This window comes from Aulonocara stuartgranti (genome assembly GCF_965226115.1).
Source record: "Aulonocara stuartgranti genome assembly, chromosome: 12".
In the NCBI taxonomy this organism is placed as follows: Eukaryota; Metazoa; Chordata; class Actinopteri; order Cichliformes; family Cichlidae; genus Aulonocara; species Aulonocara stuartgranti.
Window position 1 is genome coordinate 12,879,757 of NC_138948.1, and position 21,603 is coordinate 12,901,359.

Here is a 21,603-nt window from a genome sequence, read left to right on the forward strand (position 1 = left end):
TTATAGAGGTGAATTTTATGTTTTTGTATGTTCTGACTAAGATATCCGTTAATCTCACACTTTAACAACTTGGACTAATCCTCTCTGAGGCCGGCTCCACCACGTTGTCAAAACACAGACACCTCTTGTGTCTTTCTGTCTCCTTTTCTTCTCCCACCGAGACATTCCTCTAGTAATGGCCTTTCTCCCCTCTTTTTGTGGGCGCTCTCCTCTGAATTGATCCATTTGTTGCAGAACTGAATCAGGATGGAGGAGAAAACGTGGGAAAAACGTTTGATTGGCAGCAGTCATGTTATGGGAGACATAAAATGTGTGTCTGCATATATTACTGTATATTTTAATAGTGTTTGTCTTTAGCTTAGCTTTGATTTAGTTGCATGAAGTGATTTAGTTTCACGAAGTCATTAGATTAATACTGTAGAGGTGTACTGAAAAAATGCTTGCTTTTTTAAAAATAAAAAAGCTACAACAAGTTTTTATATATGTAAATTATAAACTATGCAAAGAGAAGAAGAAAAAGAAAATCCTTTAATAAATGCAATCCAGTAATAAAAATAAAAATAAAATAAAATAATTAATTCAAGAAGGCAACTTAAGTAGCTGTTATCTATTTGAAAAAAAAAAAGGGTGAATACTTAATTACAGATTGTGCAATGAGCACGGACTGGGGGTTTTTCTTTCCTGGGTGTAGGTTATCACTGGTGGAAAAGTACCAGAGCAGGATATGTTATGATGGGAGACTCATAAACAAACATAACCAGCTGATTGTCAGCATAAGTGGAAATAAAGGTTGATTCAAATCTATGCACCTTTGTGATCATAAAATGTGACATAATCTGGAGATCAAAAAGATTAAATGCTTTCATTTTCTTGTCTGTGAAATTTTTCCTTTCAAATAGAGACAAAGAGAACCAGTCAGAGAAATATTTTGGATGAGATTGCCAACATCTTCACACTGTGTTCTAGCAGCTGTTTATCAGTGAGTCCCACCTTAATGCACATTTTTCTTAAGACACGTAACACATTCCACACAGGTGATTCTTTTCCAGTCCTCCACATGCTTGTCTCAAAAATAAAGTGTGACAAAAGTGTGTGTCAATACGGGAAATAAATAAATGAATAAATAGTTTGTACAGTGCAGTGACTGATTAAAATATAAAAGATAAAAAGATACTAGAGAGCTAAGTTTGGTCACCATGTCATGCTCAAATGGAGATGAAAAAGACAGTTTTTACATTTTTCATACATAACTTACATAAATCTATGTAATTGTTGTTGTTGTTTTTTTAAATTTTATCACAAAACTTAATTGTTATCATTTGTTTTATTTATTTACTTTGACTTCAGATTAGAGTCTAAATCCATGGCTGAGCTCAGGTTTTTCCAGCAGGAATACTCTGCATTTGTTTTCTGTCATTCAACACATATCTGTACTTTAGAGGAAAATCCAACCTGTCTGAAGAAGCATCATGTTCGTGTTTACTAGAACCAAGAGTGGAGAACTTTCTTTGCATCACAATGTGCCAAGTTTTCCTCTGAGCTGCCACATCAGCATTGTAAAATGAAGTTTTGCTCCACCTTGTGGCTGAAACTTTGAATCTTGATTACCAAGGTGGAGCTGCCCACATTGAGGAAAAAGCCCCCCCAAAACCCTGCAAAAAACCCCAAAAACACTCCAGAATTCAGTAGCTTCGAGAAGCTCCTTTGGCAGCAATAACTTGAAGGAATTGTTTTCTGTATGACTGTCAGTCTCCCACATTGTTGTAGAGGAATTTTGGCCAAGCTTCTTTACAATGTTGCTTCAGTTCATTGAGGTTTGCAGACACTTGCTTATGCACAGCTCTCCTGTCACAGCATTTCAGCCAAGTTGAGGTCTGTACCTTCAGTGGTCTGTTGCAACACCTTGATTTTTCTTTTTCAGTCATTCTGGTTTAGATTTGCTGCTGCTATTATTGTCCTGTAGCACGACCCAGTTTCATCCATGCCTTAACTTTTGGACAGATGGCCTCATATGTATATTTATAGAGATATTTATAAAGAGGAGTTCATGGTCAAATCAATGACTGCAAGGTTCCCAGGTCTCATGACTGCAAAACATACCCAATCATCACCCCTCCACCACTGTACTTGACGTGGTATGAAGTGTTTGCATTGATAAGCTGTGCTTGTTTTTTGCCAAATGTGGTCCTGTGAAATATGACAGACATCAGCACTTCGGTCACGTCCTTCAGAAGTTCAGAGACAGCTTTGCAAACATAAGCTGTGCTGCCATGTTTTTTATAGAAAGAAGAAGCTTTCTGGTGTTGACCTCTTTCAATCAGGTTTCAGTCTCTTATTAATTCTTCTACTATGAACTTTAACATTCAGTGTTCACACAACCTGTATGTTCCAGAGGAGCAAAGTGCCAGAACTTCTGGTTTTATAGAGGTTGTCACACTTATTGGTTATCAGTCAGTGAATTGCATTTGATTAGCAGCACTTGGCAACTATTTACTCATTTATAATATAAGGGTGAACGCAGTTTTTCATGGGACTGCACAGCATCTGGTGTAAACTTTTCATATGACTGCATTTGTTTGTCTTTTTTTACAATGCTGAGTTTTCTTTGTAAATTCATCTTTTTAAAAGACAGCCTTCTTTTTGTATGCTGTATGGTGACAACAAAAAACAGTTGCTGGCTGCCTAAATCATTGTTCAAGTTTGTGTTTTTAGTGCAAGAGGACTTTAGACTGCATAGCATTTTTCGTGCAGATGTTTACATTAAACCATATAAAAACCATTAGAGGACCAGATTTTCTAACGTTTACTATAATAAATATTACTGAAATCGGCCAGGATCAATGATGTGATCCTGTGAAAAATGTGGAATTTCTAACTTAAAAAACAAGTTGCCTTAGAGTTAAGTTACTTTTAAACCAGTTTTTTCTAACACAAAATCAAAAAGGTTTGTGTCATAAAATTAAGCACAAATGTGTTGACCATGCAATAGACTGGTGATCTTTACAGGGTCTACCTGGCCTCTCTTGCCCTATGACAGATGAGATAAGCTCCAGCCCCCTTTGCAAAATGTGGATAAATGGAAGAGAATGGATGGATGGACCAAAAAACGATTAAAAACATGTTTAAATTAAATGAAACATTAAAAGCTTGTATAAAGACACAAAGGCTAAATGTGTGCCAAGTTGTGAGGCAACATTTCCAAACACTGACAAATGTTAAAAATTCTTATGTTTATAATTTCAAATAATGTTCCTTCAAAGTTAAAAGTTTAACTAAGAACATAAACAAGACTACAGCACATTTTACTGTTGTCTTCTTGAGCATGGCTATATCTCATATTTTTATATCGTCATGAAATTTGATGATTGAATTCTTGGTCCTTTGTTAACCTGGTCAGTGTTTGTGACCTCATCACGTTTCCTCTAATGTCACCAGACCCAAATGCAATTTTTTGGAGAATGCACTAACAATATATAAAATATTCCCAGATAATCAACCTTGCGAACTTTGGATAAAATTTTCATTTGGCATTCAGTGTTTCAGGGTTAGTCCTGTGTTTTCATGGCAAGACGGTTAGTTTGAAACTGTGTAGAGTTTACATGCTCTCCCGGGTGCTTGGGTGGATTTCCTCTAGTTACTTCACCCAGGTGCACCTCCAGAATTTTTTCATTGGGGTGGCTAGTTGGGGGCCACTAAAAATATTGGTGTGGCACACTAAAAACAAAATTTCTAGTTTTATTATGCTGTTGTCAAATATAGCTTATTATATACCTACTTAATTTCCTGCTATTAAAGCTGATATCACTGAAAATAGTGACCAACATTTAACCAAATAAGATGAAAATAAGATAAAAGATTTGAAATCCATAATAATCTTTTTTAAGTGATCGATTGATTGTTGGGTGCCTTCTGCTCTCTTGTAATCACGTTTATTAACATTATTAGCAACATAGGATAATCTTGGTGGCTGGCCAGTGGCCACGCCCCCCTTGGTGACGCCGTTGACCACCTGCATCTCATTGTCCAGAGATATGTGCTTTAGGTTAACTGGCCAAAGATGTCACTGTCATGAATATTATCCTACCTTTAAAGTTACTCTAATAAGTTTTCAGGACTTTTTAGGGGTAATCTAAGTTCCACTAAGATGAAGAAGATGAAGAAACATCAACTTAATATTAAAAATGGTGATCACAGTAAAATAAGTTCAGTGATTAAGAAAATGCTTGGGCTGACCCCAGTGGATGTGGAGAGAATCACTCTTAGAATGAGGAACAAATCAATAAACGCTCTTTCTTCTTCTTCTTCTTTTTTTAACCCCGTGATTTGCATTTACCCACAGCAAAGTTTGAGCCATCTCGGCTGCTGTAGCAGGAGGAGGAGAGCATGACTGGTCCTTGACGTGGAATATTTCCGTAAAGAGACGATGAAGGAGTAGCAGAGTGTAGCTCGAAGCTATCCCGTTTACTAACCTTAAATCGAGACGGGCTTTAGCCGTGAATCCCGCTCAGATCTGGGTTCACCGGAGCTGACGGACACCAGTCTTTCGCAGACTGATCCCTTTCTCTTCCCCGCCTCATTCTGATCCGCTACAATCATGATAAAAGCCATTTTAATATTCAACAACCACGGCAAACCAAGGCTTTCTAAATTCTACGAACATTATGTGAGTGAAAATTTCTTCTTAATATTTTTCATTTATTTGCTGCACATATGTAAGATTCACGGGTCAACGTGGAAACGGTTAATTTAAAAAAAAAAAAATATCACAAGCTGTACAGCTGTGCTGAGGACACTTTTAAAAAAATTCAATCACTGTCAGCATTAATGACACTGTGCTGCACACTGTTTGAATGGGAAGCTGTGGGTACTTCAATAATGTGCAGTTGTTTCAAACTGATGTAGGCTATAAGATGCCACTCTGATCCACGCTGGCCTTTAAAAATATGAATAATTAAACGTGTGCAAGCCGAAGCGAGGCTATCACATTCCCACTGAGGCTGCGTGAACAGGAGTGAGCTCCGTTTTATTCACTTAGCTTATTAAATCTAATCTCATGCAGCCTATATACAGTCTGTGTGATGCACAGCCCGAAGCAGGTTTACTGTTTGTGTCACATGACTGTAATAGCTGTGGCCCTTGTGAGTGACTCGTGCTCAGTCCATCCCATCACTGATGCCATGAGATTATTGCCTGTAAGTTGGCATCACTAAAGCAGGCTACCTGCTCTGTTTAAAAAGCTACAGGGAACAAATGCCAGGTTATGTAATGTCATTTGCTGTGTGAGCTGTGCTGGCTTGGTCTTATAATTGGATTTATACCTCAAGACGGCCGCCTTCTTTTTATGTAGGTATCACAATAACAAGGTTGCACATGCGTTGGTCCAGCTCCCTGAATGAACTCTTGGGGACAAATTGGGGACACACACAAACAAAAGTTGATTAACAGATGAATTGCTAGAAAAAAGTTGAACCTGCTTAAAAATTCTGCACACTTTCCAAGCACCTGCTTTTCACATGTGAGTTTCGTTGCGCTGTTCAATAGTGGATTTAGAAGCACTGGAGATGGATTCAGCTGGAACTCATAAATGCAGATTTCCGATTTGATCTCAGTCTAGATAACTGAATGATTTTAGGGTAGAACAACATCCCGAAAAGATTCGATTTAAGAAAACAGATGATGGGCATCACCCAGCAGTCTGTATTTAAAAACATAAGTATATACCAAGTGGTAATTTGATTGATTAGTCAGTCTGGCAGTATGCATCATTTTTAGAATCAGAAATCAGAAAAAGCAGAATCTCTAAAAGGGGTTTCAAAATAGAAAGCAGCAAATGAATTTAACCTTATAAATATTTGTTCAGATTCATTTTCCATGTTGCATAATTATTTATTGAGATGGACATTAATGCGTTTGTATTTCAGGAGGGTAAACACAAATTGATTGGATTAGAAGTAGTCCATGTAGATGCCATCTGTTATGTTACCAGTTGAGGTGTCGGCTTACAGGCTGGCTGCATATACAATTTCACACATCCGACTGACTGTGAAAACTATCTTTAGGACTCGGTTAATTGATAAGAGTTTATTGTTAAGCCTCGGTATGTTGTTTGTCTTAGTGTGGCTGTGCCTTATATGTGTGTGTGTGTGTGTCTGCGTTGAGTGGCAGAGCTGAAGAGGCGTTGTTCTGGTTGTTAAAGCCAGCCTGCTGGCTCAGACATAAACCCAAAGCATGTGTCCAGTCTGAGAGGAGGGAGAAATATGTGCACATAAAAATTCTCCCTATATATAATTCATTCATCATCAGTAAGTAATGTAAGCCATAACTTTTACGTAGCAGTATAGACTTTTTTTTTGTGCTACTGCTTTTACAAAAAAGTTGCTTTGCTTATTTTATGATTTATTTTTTTTTGATGAGGACGTCGTGGTTCTCGTGTTAAAGTAACAATGTGCTAAAACATGCTTTAGGAGAGATGTGCAGACCCATGAGTGGAGGCTGGTGGATGAACATGCACTGTGAAAGCGGCACCATTAAAACCACCTGCCTAATATTTTGTAGCTCCCCTTCGTCCAGGCTGTCAAAACAGCTCTGACCTCCAAAACAGCTCTGAAGGTGTCCTGTGCTATCAAGCACAGTGACGCTGACCTCTGTCATATTCCCATTCCAGAGTTATTTTTTGCAGTGTTGCTGAGCACATTATTCTGCTGAATAACACATCTGCATCAGTGAAAACTGTTGCAGTGAAAGGATATACGCTATCTGTTAATGTAGCATAAACATAACTGCCAGCCACCGTTTCCCAGTTGGATGTTGCACAGAGTATAACACAATGGCTATGCTGGCAAGCCAGTTCCTATAGTGCAACTGGCTGCCTTCTTTCCACAGGTAAATAATGCAACACAGACCTGATGGCACATGTGGTGTAAATGTTCAGACCAGTTCTCCTTTTTACACTGTTCTGTTCTGATCTCATTGCTGGTGGTTTCTGTGGTGGTCTGTGGCTACACAGGCCCCATACAAATAAAGGTTCAACTTTCTATGACAGGCAGCATTAGGGTTGTCAGCATCTTGTGCTGTAGTAGATCTTTTTTGCACTCTTTGTACATCAGTGAGCCTTAGGCAGCCATGTCCTGTGTCACAGGCTCATTGGCTGACCTTCTTTGGCCCCCCGTTGGCATACTAACTACTGCATAATGGAAAATGCTGTATAGGGACCATCATATGTAGTTTTGATCATTGTTTTGACTTGCATTTGTCACCATGGTGATATCAATTTCCAACAATTGTTACAGTGGGTGTGGTTTCACCATAACTGGTTAGTCCTCAGGTGGAGGGGGATTGAAAAAGGTGAGTAGGGCGCAGATATTTTCTGGTGACCCTTATTGATAACGATTTTCTCGGTATCGTAACGGGAAAATCGCTTCACCTGGTAATATTTTTAACGGTTTAAAATTTGAATACTAGTAATTAAAAATCTCCTTCTATAATCTTAGGGTTTCTGGTATGTTTGGCTACCACATGAAATATGCTAACATATATTATCGTGTTATTTATTTAGCCTCCTGTTGGTCCTTAAATGTAACTTATACTGTGTTGCTGCTTGTGAACCTCCAGAATTTCAAATAGATTTGCAGGTTCATGTAACCAGATGGGGAAACTCTCAAACTCTGACATGTTTAAAAGCTGCTGCTGTTTCTGCAATAGGCTCACTGCTCTGCTCTGCTTTGTGACTGTATCATTAAGTCCCATGCTGCACATCACATGACTGATTTTTAGCCAGCTGCATACTGGTCACCCTCTGCTCTCCCTTTACTCACTGAACTGTTAAAGATCCAGAGAGGACGTTAGCACCTTTTGGTGAGACTGTGTCATTGTTAGAGTTGCAGTAAAGCAGATTTTTAGCAAGGTTGTTGAGCTTGTATTGACAGCGCAGAGACTGTCTTTTTAGATCCTTTCTGTGAGCCCTCAATATGATTTAAAAGACAGAACAATCTGATGAAGAAGATTTTGTTCCCTTATTCATTCAAACATGCCTAAGGATATTGGATGCTTTGAACATAATCTCATCTCTTTGCAGAGATAAGCCTCCCTGACATGGTTTAGTAAGAGCCTCTGTGACCTCTGGGTATTGTATATTTGATTTTGAAAAATGTGTTTGTTATATAAATCTTTTATTTTTAGCTACTTAGGAATACACGTATTTAATAAAAAAAACAAAAAGGGAGAGGTGAGAGGAACCATTAATATCCTGTCAGACCAGTCTTCTGGCTAATAGTAATGAACTGGCTCACTGGAAGCAATTAAGTGGGCAAACATCACGTTGTTTACTGTCGCTGTGTTTAACAGCCTGTTGTTTCCTAATTCGTCCTCCAGAATGAAGACACAGAGCAACAGATCATCAGGGAAACCTTCCACTTGGTCTCAAAAAGAGATGAGAATGTCTGCAATTTCCTCGAAGGAGGAATGTAAGTTATGAGGTTGCTCGGTTGAGCCTGTTTGTGCATACGCGACTGTGTCTAAATGCTAAAGAAGCAGGCTTTAGTGGAAGTAATCTACTCCAGAAGATAATTGACTTTGACGCAACATTACAGGACTTAATTTCACTCTCCAAAGGAAAGCTCAGAGGGCTGTATGAATGGCAATCAATAGCAACGGTCTTCGTTTGATCTTCATTTAACATTCACGAATGAGGAACTAGGCGTGGAGCTGTGAAACACCACTGCTCGCAGTTGCTCTTGCATATTTTTTTTTTGTCTCATTACACTTTGCAAAATTGAAGGGTAATGAAAAAATATACGTAGCAAAAAAACCTAATAAGAATCAAGTCACTGAATGGAGAGCACAACAAACGCATAAAAAAGCCCACAACCCAAAACTAATTTCATTTACTCATTTTATTTAATAATTGCATAATACCGAGGGAGAGTTCCTACATTTCCTGTTGTTAACAGAAACTGTGATTTCCTATCAAACCCAGCAAGAGGCTGAATAACCACTACCAGTTTCTATCTTTTCACGCTTGTATATGTTGTGTACTACCGTTACACTGACTCATAATAACTGAAAAGATCTTGCTATTTTTCTTCACGTCTTTATCTGTGTTTACTTCATACTAGTTAAATCAGGTCATTCTCAGGGTTCAGAGTTCTCTCTGAGTGTTAAACTCCCCGTGAACCTTGTGCGTACGTTCAAAAGATTAGCATACATTAAGATTCCCTTATCTAAGTGTATAGTAGAGCGTAGTTTCTATGGCATGCCTGACAGGCCTCATTATATATTTCATGAGGAGCAATTTCTCTAATGTTTTCTTGCCTCTTGTTTTTCAGGTTGATTGGAGGATCAGACTACAAGCTGATCTACAGACACTACGCCACATTGTACTTTGTCTTTTGTGTCGACTCCTCAGAGAGCGAACTAGGAATTTTAGACTTAATCCAGGTAAAAGCCTGGGAAAAACAATAATGCCACAGTCTCTTTCACCATAGTTGTCGGTGTGCTTTCAGGATCTTTCTTGCAGACTGTGTTCCTTTAGGTCTACAAGCCCTTTCTTCTATTTTGTTTGCAGGTATTTGTGGAAACGCTGGACAAGTGCTTTGAGAACGTCTGTGAGCTTGACTTAATTTTCCATGTCGACAAGGTAATAAATTCATTTGTCTCTTTGTGATGTAACATGTTTATAATACCATTTGTTTGAGCCTCGGAACAACCTCGACCTCCTATGAAATCAGAAATCAGTTGTAGCCATTAGTGACTCATGTTATGGTACAAAATTTGATAACCTGCCTTGTTCCATAACATGTTGTGTAGCGGCATTTTTGTTCTTATATAGTTAATTCAGTGTTTAGGGGACCGATTGAGATTGAACTGTAGTTTGGCTACAAATGTTGTCTATTCACCCTCATTGTTTTGTTTGATAATTCAGGCAATCCTGCTTTGGTTCTGGTTAAACTTGGTTAAGGGGGAGCCACAAAAACCAGAAGAATCCCTGCATTGTTATTTTAAGAATAAAACACTTAGAAAGGTCACATACTTTACTTTTATATTTAGCAAAGAAAATGGGAAATGGGTGCAAACTTGGAAATGAAGTATGTGAGGCAATAACAGCTTTGAAAATTGATATTTGGTACAACCTGAACTCTCTTAGACAAGCTTTCTTTGAATTTCTTTAAGGAATCTTCAGCAATAATTCTCCAGGCTTCTTGGGGGACAACCAAAGCTTTTATTTGAATGCTTTCCAGATGATTTTGCATGGTGGTTCAAAATTTGATGGTGATTTTTTACGTCCAAAATTCCATCAATTTTGTCAAGATCCAAAGCCGTCACAGAGCCTCCTCTGTGTTTTAAAGATGGCTTTTGACACTCACTGTTGCACCTCTGTGCATATTGATGAGAATTGAATCAGAAATGTCACATTTGGATTTATCACTCCATCAGAACTGTTGCCACTGATTTTTAGTCCAGTTCTTGTGCAGTTTGGCATACGTCAGTCTTTTCTCCACATTTTCCTTCCTTATGAATGGCTTCATGGCAGCCACCCTTGCATTCAGACTGTTTCCGATGAGGCTTTGGCAAACAGTAGATGGATCAGGCGAAGGGCCAGATGTATCAGTCAGGTCTTTGTTGGATTTTTCCCATTTCTTTATCCAGGCCCACACACCATGCCGAGACATGTCATGTTGATACAGAACAATACACAGAATAAGGGGTGTCTCAAGACTTTCTCACAGCACTGTAATGCTGCAGTATGAGGAAAAAGTTTTGCGTGACGATTAGATTCACGTCTACCGGTAATTCCTCTCAGGTCCACAACATTCTGGCCGAGATGGTAATGGGTGGGATGGTCCTGGAGACCAACATGAATGAAATCATCACGCAGGTGGATGCCCAGAACAAGATGGAGAAGTCTGAGGTAAGCGTGACCCTGACAGTTCAACTGTATGTCTTGATGCTACCGCCAAACTCTGAGGTGGTGTATACAGTATGCAGGCATGTGTGTATGCTGCACCCTGCATGCTATTCTCCAGTGACCTTGTGGATGCTCCCTACCCACTCTTGAGTGTTTGTGCTCTTTTTTTTTTTTTTTTTGGTCTCTTTTCCTGCTGCTGCACTGCTCTCAACTCAGATCAAGACTCAACATATTCTCTCCTGTATCTCTCAGTATACTATACAGCCATAGTCATCACTTCTACCATTTCTATGAAGACTTAACTGTACCATTTTCCAAAGCACCTCCAGATTCAGTGACCATAAAATCAGCCATATCATCTATATTTGAAATACAGTAGTGAAAATATGCTGGTTCCAGGCTGTGTCTTTATATGCTCTTTATTTTAGAAGAGAATGTGAAGTTTCTGCGCTGTCCGTGTTGTAGTAAATGCTTTTCAGACTTGTTTTCTTGCATCTACAAGCCAGTGTCCTTGCTTAGATAACTGCTCTATGCAAGGACATTGCTTTGCTTTGCACACAGCTTTTGCTAGCAGAGAAACATTCATTTTACGAATTGAAAAGTTTAATTTGACAGACAGCCAGAGACAATTTTATGAAATCACTTATTTGCAAAATAATGTGGATTGTAGCATCTGATAGTCCTAAAATCGAACTGCACTAATGATTTGGCCCTTTGTTTCCAAAGTACTTGCAGCACGCTGCAGTAATGTATCAGCATTGAGTCAGAGTTTTGGTGAAATCCTGTTTTACTCTTACAGCGAAAGTCACAAAGTCATACAAATTTGTTTCTACTTTGTTTGCTTCCTTGACAAACTGAAGGGTTTCATGTTCAGGTTTTTAACTGGCTGATTAATTGTGTGCTCTAACAGTAGATTTCCTTTTTTTCTTTTTTTTAAAAAAGTGTATATATTTTTTAATAATCTGAGCTGCATTGTGTGATTTTAAGCAGACAGACTCTTCCTTTTCGATTGACCTTCTGTAAGCAGATCTTTTACTGTTCTACGATCATCTGAGCTGCTCTGTCTCTTCCCTCTTGGACCTATCGTAGACCACAGAGTTCGTTTATCACACTGATGCTAATTGAAAGTGGCACCGTTCTATTATAGGTCAGTCTCTGGAGACCGAGGAACGAGCCGTTCTTCTCCACGACTGGCAAGGAACGATTATGATATTAATCGCATTTCAAAGCGCACGTTCTTGTCACGTAATATCTCTATATTTCGCAGCTATACATAATTGTAGTATACAGTTTACAGTTGTGGTGTATGATAGGTCCTATCACTTTTTTTCTGTGGAGATAAACTGTAATTACTTTAATCTGCTTTAACATTCCTCATTCCTCTTTTTCCTGACCCTGTCCAGTTCTTTCCATTCTTCTCTTTCTCTCTCTCTCTTTACAGACGTTTATCTTTCAGTCTACCAGGCAGGACAGGTAGACACAGGTACTGCTAAATTTACAACCAAGTACTGTAACCTTAACTGCAGTTTACCACCCCCCACCCCACCCCCCACCCTCTTGAGTCTCTTCATATGGCCCTCCATGTTGAAGTAAAGTGACGTCACTAACATACAGTAGGAATCTTTCGTGGCAGACCCAAAAATGTTTCCCTCCTTAATCAGGAACAAAAACGGTCGCGGTCGTTGAAATTGCAGTCTAGAGATGTAGTAGCATGCTGTCTTTCTAATAAAAAAACAAAATAAAAAGATACAAGTTTTATGTGTGAGTGGTTTTTATGTAGCAGGTGGATAACTTAGCTTTGCATAGATAGAAACAAAGAAATGTTTTACCTTGTCTATGTAAAACCAACTAGTATCTCTAAAGGTCACCAAAGTGCAGTTTGTCTGGGATTGTATACTGGGCTATTCGCTAAAAAGTCTTGAGTTCTATTTTTATTTGGAAAATGGGATCTAGGTGCAGCACGGAGAACTATTGTTAAACACCAATTTTTGCTTGGAAGCAAAATATAAAGAAATGAGGGGTGGCTCGAGACTTTACTGTAGGATTGTGTGTTGCGCAGCAGAAACAATATAATAATAGAAGTCCAAGCCAAGAACATTTCTAGCAAAAATGTCCCTTTTTAAACAGTGAAACATTGTTTTTACACATGCACAGCGAGCTTTGGAGGAGCTGGAAGGTGATTTTTCACATGTTTTACCAGAGCCAGAAGACAAAAGTAACTCATTTGTTTCCCGGGGTTTTCAATCTACATGCTAAATTACAGGTTAACACTGATATCATTTATAAACGAGACTGAGCCCAGGGTGAGTTTTTCAAAAGGCTCATTTGTTTGCATGAAGCACAGAATCAAACTGCAGTTATGTGACACGAAGCTGGCGTTGCTATTTCTGTGTGTGTTCGTCACGCAGTACTTTATTAAAAACCCACTCTAATGGATTTGCACAGCAGGCCTTCAGGTGACCTGCTGCAAAGCAACAAAGTATCCTTCACTGTTAATGCCGAGCCAATTTGCTGGCTCAGCATTCCTTTCGATTAACGACACGGTTATCTTTCCGTCTAACACAAGTCTCCTTGACTCCTGGCAGAGGGAGGGACACCCCCTAAGACAAACAGCCTATTGAAATAACCTTATGAAACATGAAGTGGATTAATCTCCATTCCAAGCGTACCTTGCGTGTCAGGCTCTGAAATTATTTACAAGGGTGTTCATTTCTAGCGAGGCAGCGATCATGCAGTTTTCTATCCTTTTGGTCATTTTTGGGTCTGTCTTCCAAAGATTCAGCTGGGGGTTCTCTAACCGCACTGATTCTCAAATGTCTGCTCGTACTTGAGACAAAAACATCAAATCATTCAGTATTCAGATCTGTGTTATTGATCATAAAAACTATACTTGGCTGGTTTCTTCCCTTTAAAAACGCTCAATTTCTCTTATATAATTTCACATTGAGATTCATTGTGTTAGAGTGAAGTGCCTCCTCTGTAACTGAAAACAGATCTCCCATTGTAGTTTAGTGCTAGTAGGCTTACAGCCTTTTCCTATCATCAGTAGTTAACACAGCACACATGCAAATGACACACTATTTTTTTTTTTTTTTTTTCATATGTATTTAGACAGAAAAATGTTAGCTACTGTCATGTGTAGGCTCCCAGAGGTAATTCAACTCACTAGAGGTATAGTATCACCTGTACTATTACTCCTAAAGCAAACATTGTACATTTTCTGAAATCTACCCACCTATCTATCCGAACATCATTACCGTCTTCATATCAAAATCCATTCTTCTGCTTTACCCAATTCTCTCCTTCCATTTTAACCTTATCGGTCCTCAAGAGTCCGGTGGGTTCACTTTCCAAGCAATGCTGCCTTTTGTCCATTTGATGAATGTGAAGTAGTGCTCAAAATCAGTGAATGGTGTAGTACAGTATGTCCTCACCGTTGACGCATAATTGGCTCTGGTTGTGATCCAATCATTCTCGAGAAAATAAGAAAAATAATGCATGTGCGTATGAAGCTATGAAGGCATCTGAATGTACATTTGCACATGTTGTCTGTCTCAGGAGCTGTCAGTGCTTTTGCATTTTGTCAGCAGTTGATTGTCTAGTACTTTGTTTAGCACTGTGTGTGTCGAGTGTTCACTTTTCAGTGTCTCGTCCTGTAATGGCATGTTTTCTGCTTCACTGGTTTGTCTTATCAACCCTCCTTGTGTGTGTTTTTTGTGCGTGTGTGTGTATAGGCCGGTATTGCAGGAGCGCCCGCTCGTGCCGTATCAGCTGTAAAGAACATGAACCTCCCGGAAATGCCCAGAAACATCAACATTGGTGACATCAGCATAAAAGTGCCAAATTTACCCTCCTTCAAATAGTGGCAGCGAGATCCCGAACCTGCAGATGTCAGCCAATGTTTACAGTGATGCAATCTGTTTACCACAACCTCAATTCACCAACTTTTATCAAAACTATAACTCTTCAAGGTACTGTGTGATCTGACACTCCTTGTACGTGTGCTTTCTCTTTCTTCTTGTGTTATTTTTCTCAGTTTGAAGTAAAAGTAAGTATTTATTTATGAATGGTACATTCCTTACGCCTCACTGAAGGTTGGCTCATGACTTTCAGCTCACTGGAATCGGCTAAAGTGTTTACTTGAAAGAGAATTGCGTGGCAGGAAGTGACCTTTTGGGGCAGTCTTACGAGTTTGTTTTTTTCCAGACTAAGAGAATCAGTCAAGTAGAAGTGAAAGCAAAAATATTTCGAATCCAAAATTGGAACCAGTTTAGTACAGTATTGAGAGATTTAGGGTACAGAAGATTATTATGTTGAAGATATGCTGTGTGACAGAAAAATATATATGAAATGATTTTTCTTTTATTTGTATGCAAAGTATTTTTCAAAGATTCACCATGTCTTACCAAATGATGCTCTTAATTTTTGTGTGTATATGACTTATTTTCTCTTCTTTTTTCAACATAATAAACGTCAAAACGAAACCTGTGTGCTTGGCTTACTTCATTTTTATAAAGATCTTATGTCAGCTGCTCCTGTTGGGAGTCACCATGGTGGATTATCTGCCTCCGTCTCACCCTATCCCGGTTTCTCCTGGCTCAGCCTCCTGTCTTTTTGCCAGTGCCACTGTCTCCAAACCATCTATCACAAGAAGTCTCACTATCATCTAGACCTTCCCTTTCACACTTGTTCCTCCTGCTACAAATCACCCCTGATACTTGGCTAAATATGTATGTGGTACATTACATTTAACTAAATGTTTAAAATAAATATGCTGCCTAACATTTATTACAAATTCTCAGATCCACTGTACTTTACTTTTGTCAAGTCAACTCATAAAACATTTTTGGGTTATCAAATCTTAACTTTAAACCACGGAGGTGGAGAAAAAGAACAGTGCAATGGACAATTTAAAATAAATTTGGGACAAAAACATACAAAACTCACCCAAAAACCTTCTTATCCAGTATGTCGCGCCTTTATTGCCTAAAAACAAGTTAAACAGAAAACTAAAACCAGTAAACTAAAATGACGTATTATCATGATTGTATTTGGGCTTTTATCAGAACAACAGTCCATTTGCAAGGGGGAGGTTTAAAAAAAACCCCCAGCAGAGCCCTAAATTTGTTCTGGTAAATGTCAGATAAAGCATAAAATACATTTTATGTGCTTTTGCCGGTTTTTTTTTTTTTTTTTCTTTTCTTAGCGCTTTTCTTGCAGGACAGGCACTGATTTGTCCAATGCTGATTCCGTAGTGACTAGAGATTCACTGTGCGCAGTTTTTACGCAAAACAAAATCTCACAGAAACTTTATTTTGCAGAAAGTGACATGATGACAAATGTCAGCAGTAAGTTTTCGTTTTTTTTTTTTTTTAATGCAAGTAAATGATTTCCCTCCATCCAGCAGGCTAACAGCAGCCAGCGCGGATCCACTCTCTGCCGTGACTGCGCATCTCCGCGCAGCTTTGACGGTCACATGACTTGTCTTGTGACAACAGGAAGCCGGAATGTCAACAGTGTGAGGATGCTGCTGTGGCTTTGACGCTTTTCAATTCTTCAAACACTATTTTTAAGGACGCAGACTACAATGACTTCCATTATAAAAGAAACACAAAGGTGGGACCCCCCATGTAAAAAAAAAAAAATTACGTGTAACGACATTTTATCTTGTAGCAAAGCCTGAGCTACCTGTAGCATACGAAGGCATGCCGAAAGTCGATATTGTAATTTGTTGCATTAATACATGTTAGCAAAGGGTATCTATATTTATCTTTTTTACATTTTGGTGAGATTGAATTGCACAAATGCGCCTTCTTCCATTTTAGCCTTACACGTTTGCTCAGTCTGGTATGGTAACATTAGCAAGTATGTTGGTGGGCTGGAGTAAACGAGTCATACTTTGGTACAGTGGTCGAACTTATGCGCACAATGACTTAATGACACTTAAGCAGTGTCTTTGTAGAATAAAAATACTACTGGGGTGCCGGGTTAAGTAAAATCCCACAAGGATATATTTAGAGTTAAGTCTGTACAAGTTACTTAAAGTTACTTATGCTTAAAAAACAAAACTACTATAACTTGAAACTGGGCAGAAGTATTGGCCGCCTTTAAACCACTTAATAAGACAGTTGAAATCATATCATGTAATCGATTTGAATAAAAAAACTTTTACCCATTTAGACTTTCTGTTACTATATGTAGTATAGCTGCAAGAGATTTAAATATATTTTTTAAACTTTTTGATGAAAGAAAAGGCCAGTTTACGATCAAGATAGATTTAAAAAAACAAACCCTAAACAAAACAAAAAGGCCTGAACCCCTGAATCCTGCAATAAGGGGATGTGGTGTCACTACTATGCTGTTTGGGGTATTTTTCTTGCAGGTTTTGAATCTGGTTGTGAAGCAGGATCGCTGAGAAAATGGTTCTAACGGACATAGCCTGGCTGGTTTATCTGCAGCCTGTCTATTAGTATCGCAGTTTATAACGACTAATAAATTAACATTGAAAGAGTAAAGAAGAGACTGCTGAAACACCCTTCAACCATATTATGAGTGTTGATGTTGCATAACTGGTCCACCCGAGGGCACTCTGCAACTTCCCTTTTGGAAAGAAATACAAATACTACAAATGAGCCAAACTGAGTGTAAACGAGTACATAAATAACTACATACTATAAAAATTAGGGAAATATGTTTATGTTTAGTGGGTCTGAATGAAAAAAAATATCAGCCAGTATTTCAGCATGTTGGATTTTTAAATAATTGATTATCTGTATTTGTAACAGTCTTAATATTCCCGTTTCCATCAGGCTTTACTCTGTGATAACCTTTAGCCCATGTAGCCCAAGAGGATAGATCTCTTCCAGGAGCCAGTGCACTCAACCATAGATAGATGCACAGATGTCTGTCTATCTGGGATATTGTGCAGTATTAAATAAAACAATGGGAAATGATCTGGGAATAATATAACAGAAAAAAAAAAATCAAATTTGTAAACTAAGACTTTTCATTATTTCATGAAAGTTAATTTCATGGTATTGTCTCTTATAACAACAGTACATAAACATCTGGCAACTGAGGAGACAAGTTGTTTGACCTTTGGGATTTTAGCTGCTCAACAGTCCTGAGACTTTTTTGCCGTATTTTCTAAATCATGATGCTCCAGATGTTTTCAGTTGGTGAAAGTTCTCTTTTACTACAAAGCCGTGCTGTTGTATTAAGTGCAGTATTCAGTTTTCCATTGTCATGTTGAAATATGAGAAGGCCTTCCTTGAAAAAGTCATCATCTGGATGGAAGCATATACCCTTCAGCACTGAAAGGTATATATGGGTTTAGACATTCCAGATGTGCAAGTTGCCGGTGCACATATGCACACACATACCATCAGGGAAGCAGGCATTTGACCTTAGTGCTGATAACAAGCTCATTGATCCTTTTCTTCTTAGCCCAGATGATGTGGCGTCCATGTTTTTCCAAAAAGAATTTCAAACCTGGATTCATTAGAGCAGTTTTCCATTTTGTCTCAGTCGATTTGAATTAAGCTTTGGCGCAGAGAAGATAGCAGCATTTCGGGATCATCTTCACATGTGAATTCTTCTTATATGCTAGAGCTTTAATCTGCATTTGTGGATGGCATGGGAACTGCATTCACAGACGTATTCTTGAGCCCATGCAGTGATTTCTATGACAGAATCACGCCTGTTTTTAATTGTCCCTCGTGCACAGAGATTTCTCCAGATTCTCTTTGTGGAGATTGGTGAACTTCTGCCAATCTTTACCTCTGATAGTCTCTGTCTCTCTAAGATGCTGTTTTTGTACCCAGTGATTTTACTGATATGTTGCTAGTAAACCGAAGTAGGTGCGTAATTTTAATTTTGAGCTAGATGCTCAAATGTAGTGATGAAGAAATGAAAGACCTTTAAATTTCAGTTTTTACAAGAATCATTCATGCATCTGTCTGGCTTAAAAACATGAAATAAATTACAATAAAATCAAAACACATTATTATTAGTATTGTCCCAGAATTTTACATTCACTCTGTAGTACACAGCCTCATTTTACGCTGCTATGCACTCTTCACACTACAGCTGATGTTCTTTTTTTACCTCCTGTCCTACATCATTGTCATTAACACGTGTGACTCTTATTTTTTTCTTAAACAGCATAAAAGAAGCAGTGACTTTCATCAATGCAATTGATGTGAACAAGTTCTCCAGACTGATCTCCCGCATCATACAGAAGCTTCATCTGAAGGTATGGAGACTGCACAATGTTATCTGTGCCAAAGATGAGAGGCTTCGCAGCACAGCTGTCGTGCATGCATAAAGACTTACTGGAGCATCGCTCACACTTGACTCTAATTAATGCACATGCAGACCTGGATCTGCAAATCTTTCTGGTTTGTCACAAGATTGACTCGTCAAACTAAATGTTTTATTCAAGGGACTCTTTGCGTGGTTTCTTTATTTTTTTTGAAGTGCTAATAGGAGGCAGTGCAACTTTTTAAAATAATAATATTTAATGAAATAGATATTTTGACATGTATCAACAGGCGATCATATTATTTAATGTTCTTATGCTGCAATTCAGCCTAGCGGATGAATTGTTTTGTTGATATTTATGAAATTAGAATGAATATTTTAACTCCTTGTTAGTTTATGCTTTGTTTTTTATTCATACAGTAGCAGTTTTTCAACCTTTTGCATGTCTGATTTCAATTGCTACAAGCCTCAGTCTATCCATGACCTACCATCCACATTAAATAAAGATTAGGGGCTTTATTTACTTAACTGGTGGCACAGTGGTACAGTAGTTAGCACCATTGGCTCACAGGCCCAGAGAGAACTTGCAAACTCAGAAGCATTCAAACCTGTGACGTTCTTGCTTTGTGGGTTATGTCCAGGTACTCCAAAAGCCATGTTCATGTTAGGTTAGCTGGCAATTCTAAATTGGCCGTTGGTGTGAATGGTTTTCTCTCTGTCTCTCAATGTTAGCCCTGATAAACTGGCAACCTATCCAGGATGTACCTCCTTTCTTACCCTATGACTACTGAGATAGGACATTGGCTTTAGCTGCTATATGACCCTGAATTGGATAAGTTGAAGAAAGCAGAGTGACAAGGACTTAACTTTGGTAATTGTGATACTGCAATGTTCCACATTTTGCTTTAAAAATATCCAAAATAAAACTATAATAAAAATCTGTTTGTTGACTGAACTGACTGTCACTCACGAGTGGCAGCAGAGGAGCTGCGCGCAGCAAAACATTAGTGTGAGTAACATGAGATTAATACTGTATGTTGCTTATGAATATAAGCTCCTTTCAAGGAAAACCTTTGTTGTTGTCAGACTTGTCAGATTAACACTGACACCCACATACTGTGTTTTAAAGCTTATTCTGAAAATGTTTTGATTGTCAAGCAGACAGTGTCTTTTCATTCATATATTTAGTTATTATTTCAGGATGCTTTTACATTGCATTGGATTTTTTTCTACACAGGGAGAGCGGACGTTCAGTGAGGAAGAGGAGGAAAAACTCCAGGCTGCTCTCTCATTGGATAAAAATGCTCTCAACCTAGTCTTGGAAACTTCTGCCTTTATATTAGAGCAAGTGAGTGGTCACATTGTTTTTCCTGCAGTGCACATAAAAAGTGACTCAAATGATGCACATTTTGCATATTTTCTAAATATCTTAATATGAGGAGATTGGCATGGAGTGTGTACTGTAGCTTTTGAATCACACAGTGAGCCTATTTCTCCACCTGGGGTCACTGTTGTGTTGCGAGTAGTTGTATTTCCAATGTTGTGTTTGGTATTAGATTAAATGGATTGTTCTTTTATAACTGTAACTGCACAATAACCCGATATAAATGAATACATTTGATGCTGATTAACACATCCTGTCCTCTTCTCTCATCACCTTTACTAGGCAGTGTATCATAATGTAAAGCCAGCCTCTTTGCAACAACAGCTGGAGATGGTCCATCTAACCCCAGAGAAGGCTGAGGTGTTCTCTCAGACCTGGGCAACTACTGGACCCGAACTGGTGGAGAAACTGAAATGTAATTTGTTTGCCCCGAAGAAGGTACAGTCTAAGTTTTTTTTTTGTCCTCGTTAGCATCAGACTGCTTATTTTTATTTAGCAGAATATACACAGCAAACCCTTTACAGTTTGTTATTTATGTTTTACAAACAATATATCCAAACAAGAGTTTTACCACTGATGCAGAAACTACATTGCTTGTTTACAGTGCTTGTAAACCAGTTATTCTTGTCATTCATGCACTAGTTGTGCCTGTGCTGGTGTAAATGAGAAATTTCAGTTGCAGTAAGTCTGTGGAGGAACAGTAAAAGCAAGCAACACTGTACACAGTGTAATATTCTTTTGGGAACATTATTAGTGTTGATATACCTGAACTTTGACTACACCTGCTATAACATCTTTAAAACCCAAAGCCGCCCGTTCTATTTTATTTTCATCGCGAGCCGAGTTCTATTGAATTCATAATGTGATACTGAATTGAAAATAAGCATCAGACTGTCCACATTAAGACTGACCTGCTTTTGTGTGAATTCTTTCCAGCCATATGGATTACAAAGACTTCTTTCAAAGCTCACACAAGTTGTTTCATTAATTTCTAAACTTGTTTCGCTCTATAACTTGATTAAAGAGCGACACTTCAAACAGCATTCCTTTCAGA

General features: G+C 38.4%; 2 protein-coding genes across 3 annotated transcripts in view; both read left to right on the forward strand.

The window, feature by feature from the left end:
- The first annotated feature begins 4,340 nt into the window (after window positions 1-4,340).
- On the forward strand, window positions 4,341-15,387 carry ap3s1 (adaptor related protein complex 3 subunit sigma 1). 2 transcript variants are annotated; one of them, XM_082556124.1, is made up of 6 exons: window positions 4,341-4,663; window positions 8,371-8,462; window positions 9,324-9,435; window positions 9,563-9,634; window positions 10,799-10,906; window positions 12,345-12,415. In XM_082556124.1, exons 1-6 carry the CDS (start codon window positions 4,595-4,597, stop codon window positions 12,378-12,380), a joined length of 489 nt encoding a protein of 162 aa, XP_082412250.1. In that variant the 5' UTR covers window positions 4,341-4,594; the 3' UTR covers window positions 12,381-12,415. The 2 variants fall into 2 exon arrangements, with proteins under 2 accessions (XP_082412250.1, XP_082412249.1); XM_082556123.1 differs by lacking the exon at window positions 12,345-12,415 and adding an exon at window positions 14,638-15,387 and having other exon boundaries at window positions 4,346-4,663.
- Window positions 15,388-16,384: 997 nt separating this feature from the next.
- Window positions 16,385-21,603, forward strand: part of commd10 (COMM domain containing 10) — a 65,678-nt gene continuing 60,459 nt past the window's right edge. Inside the window, exons 1-4 of the mRNA XM_082553579.1 lie at window positions 16,385-16,519; window positions 19,067-19,157; window positions 20,403-20,513; window positions 20,832-20,987. Of these exons, the coding sequence (XP_082409705.1) occupies window positions 16,491-16,519; window positions 19,067-19,157; window positions 20,403-20,513; window positions 20,832-20,987 (387 nt within the window). The 5' untranslated portion in view covers window positions 16,385-16,490. The remainder of the gene's footprint in view (window positions 16,520-19,066; window positions 19,158-20,402; window positions 20,514-20,831; window positions 20,988-21,603) is intronic.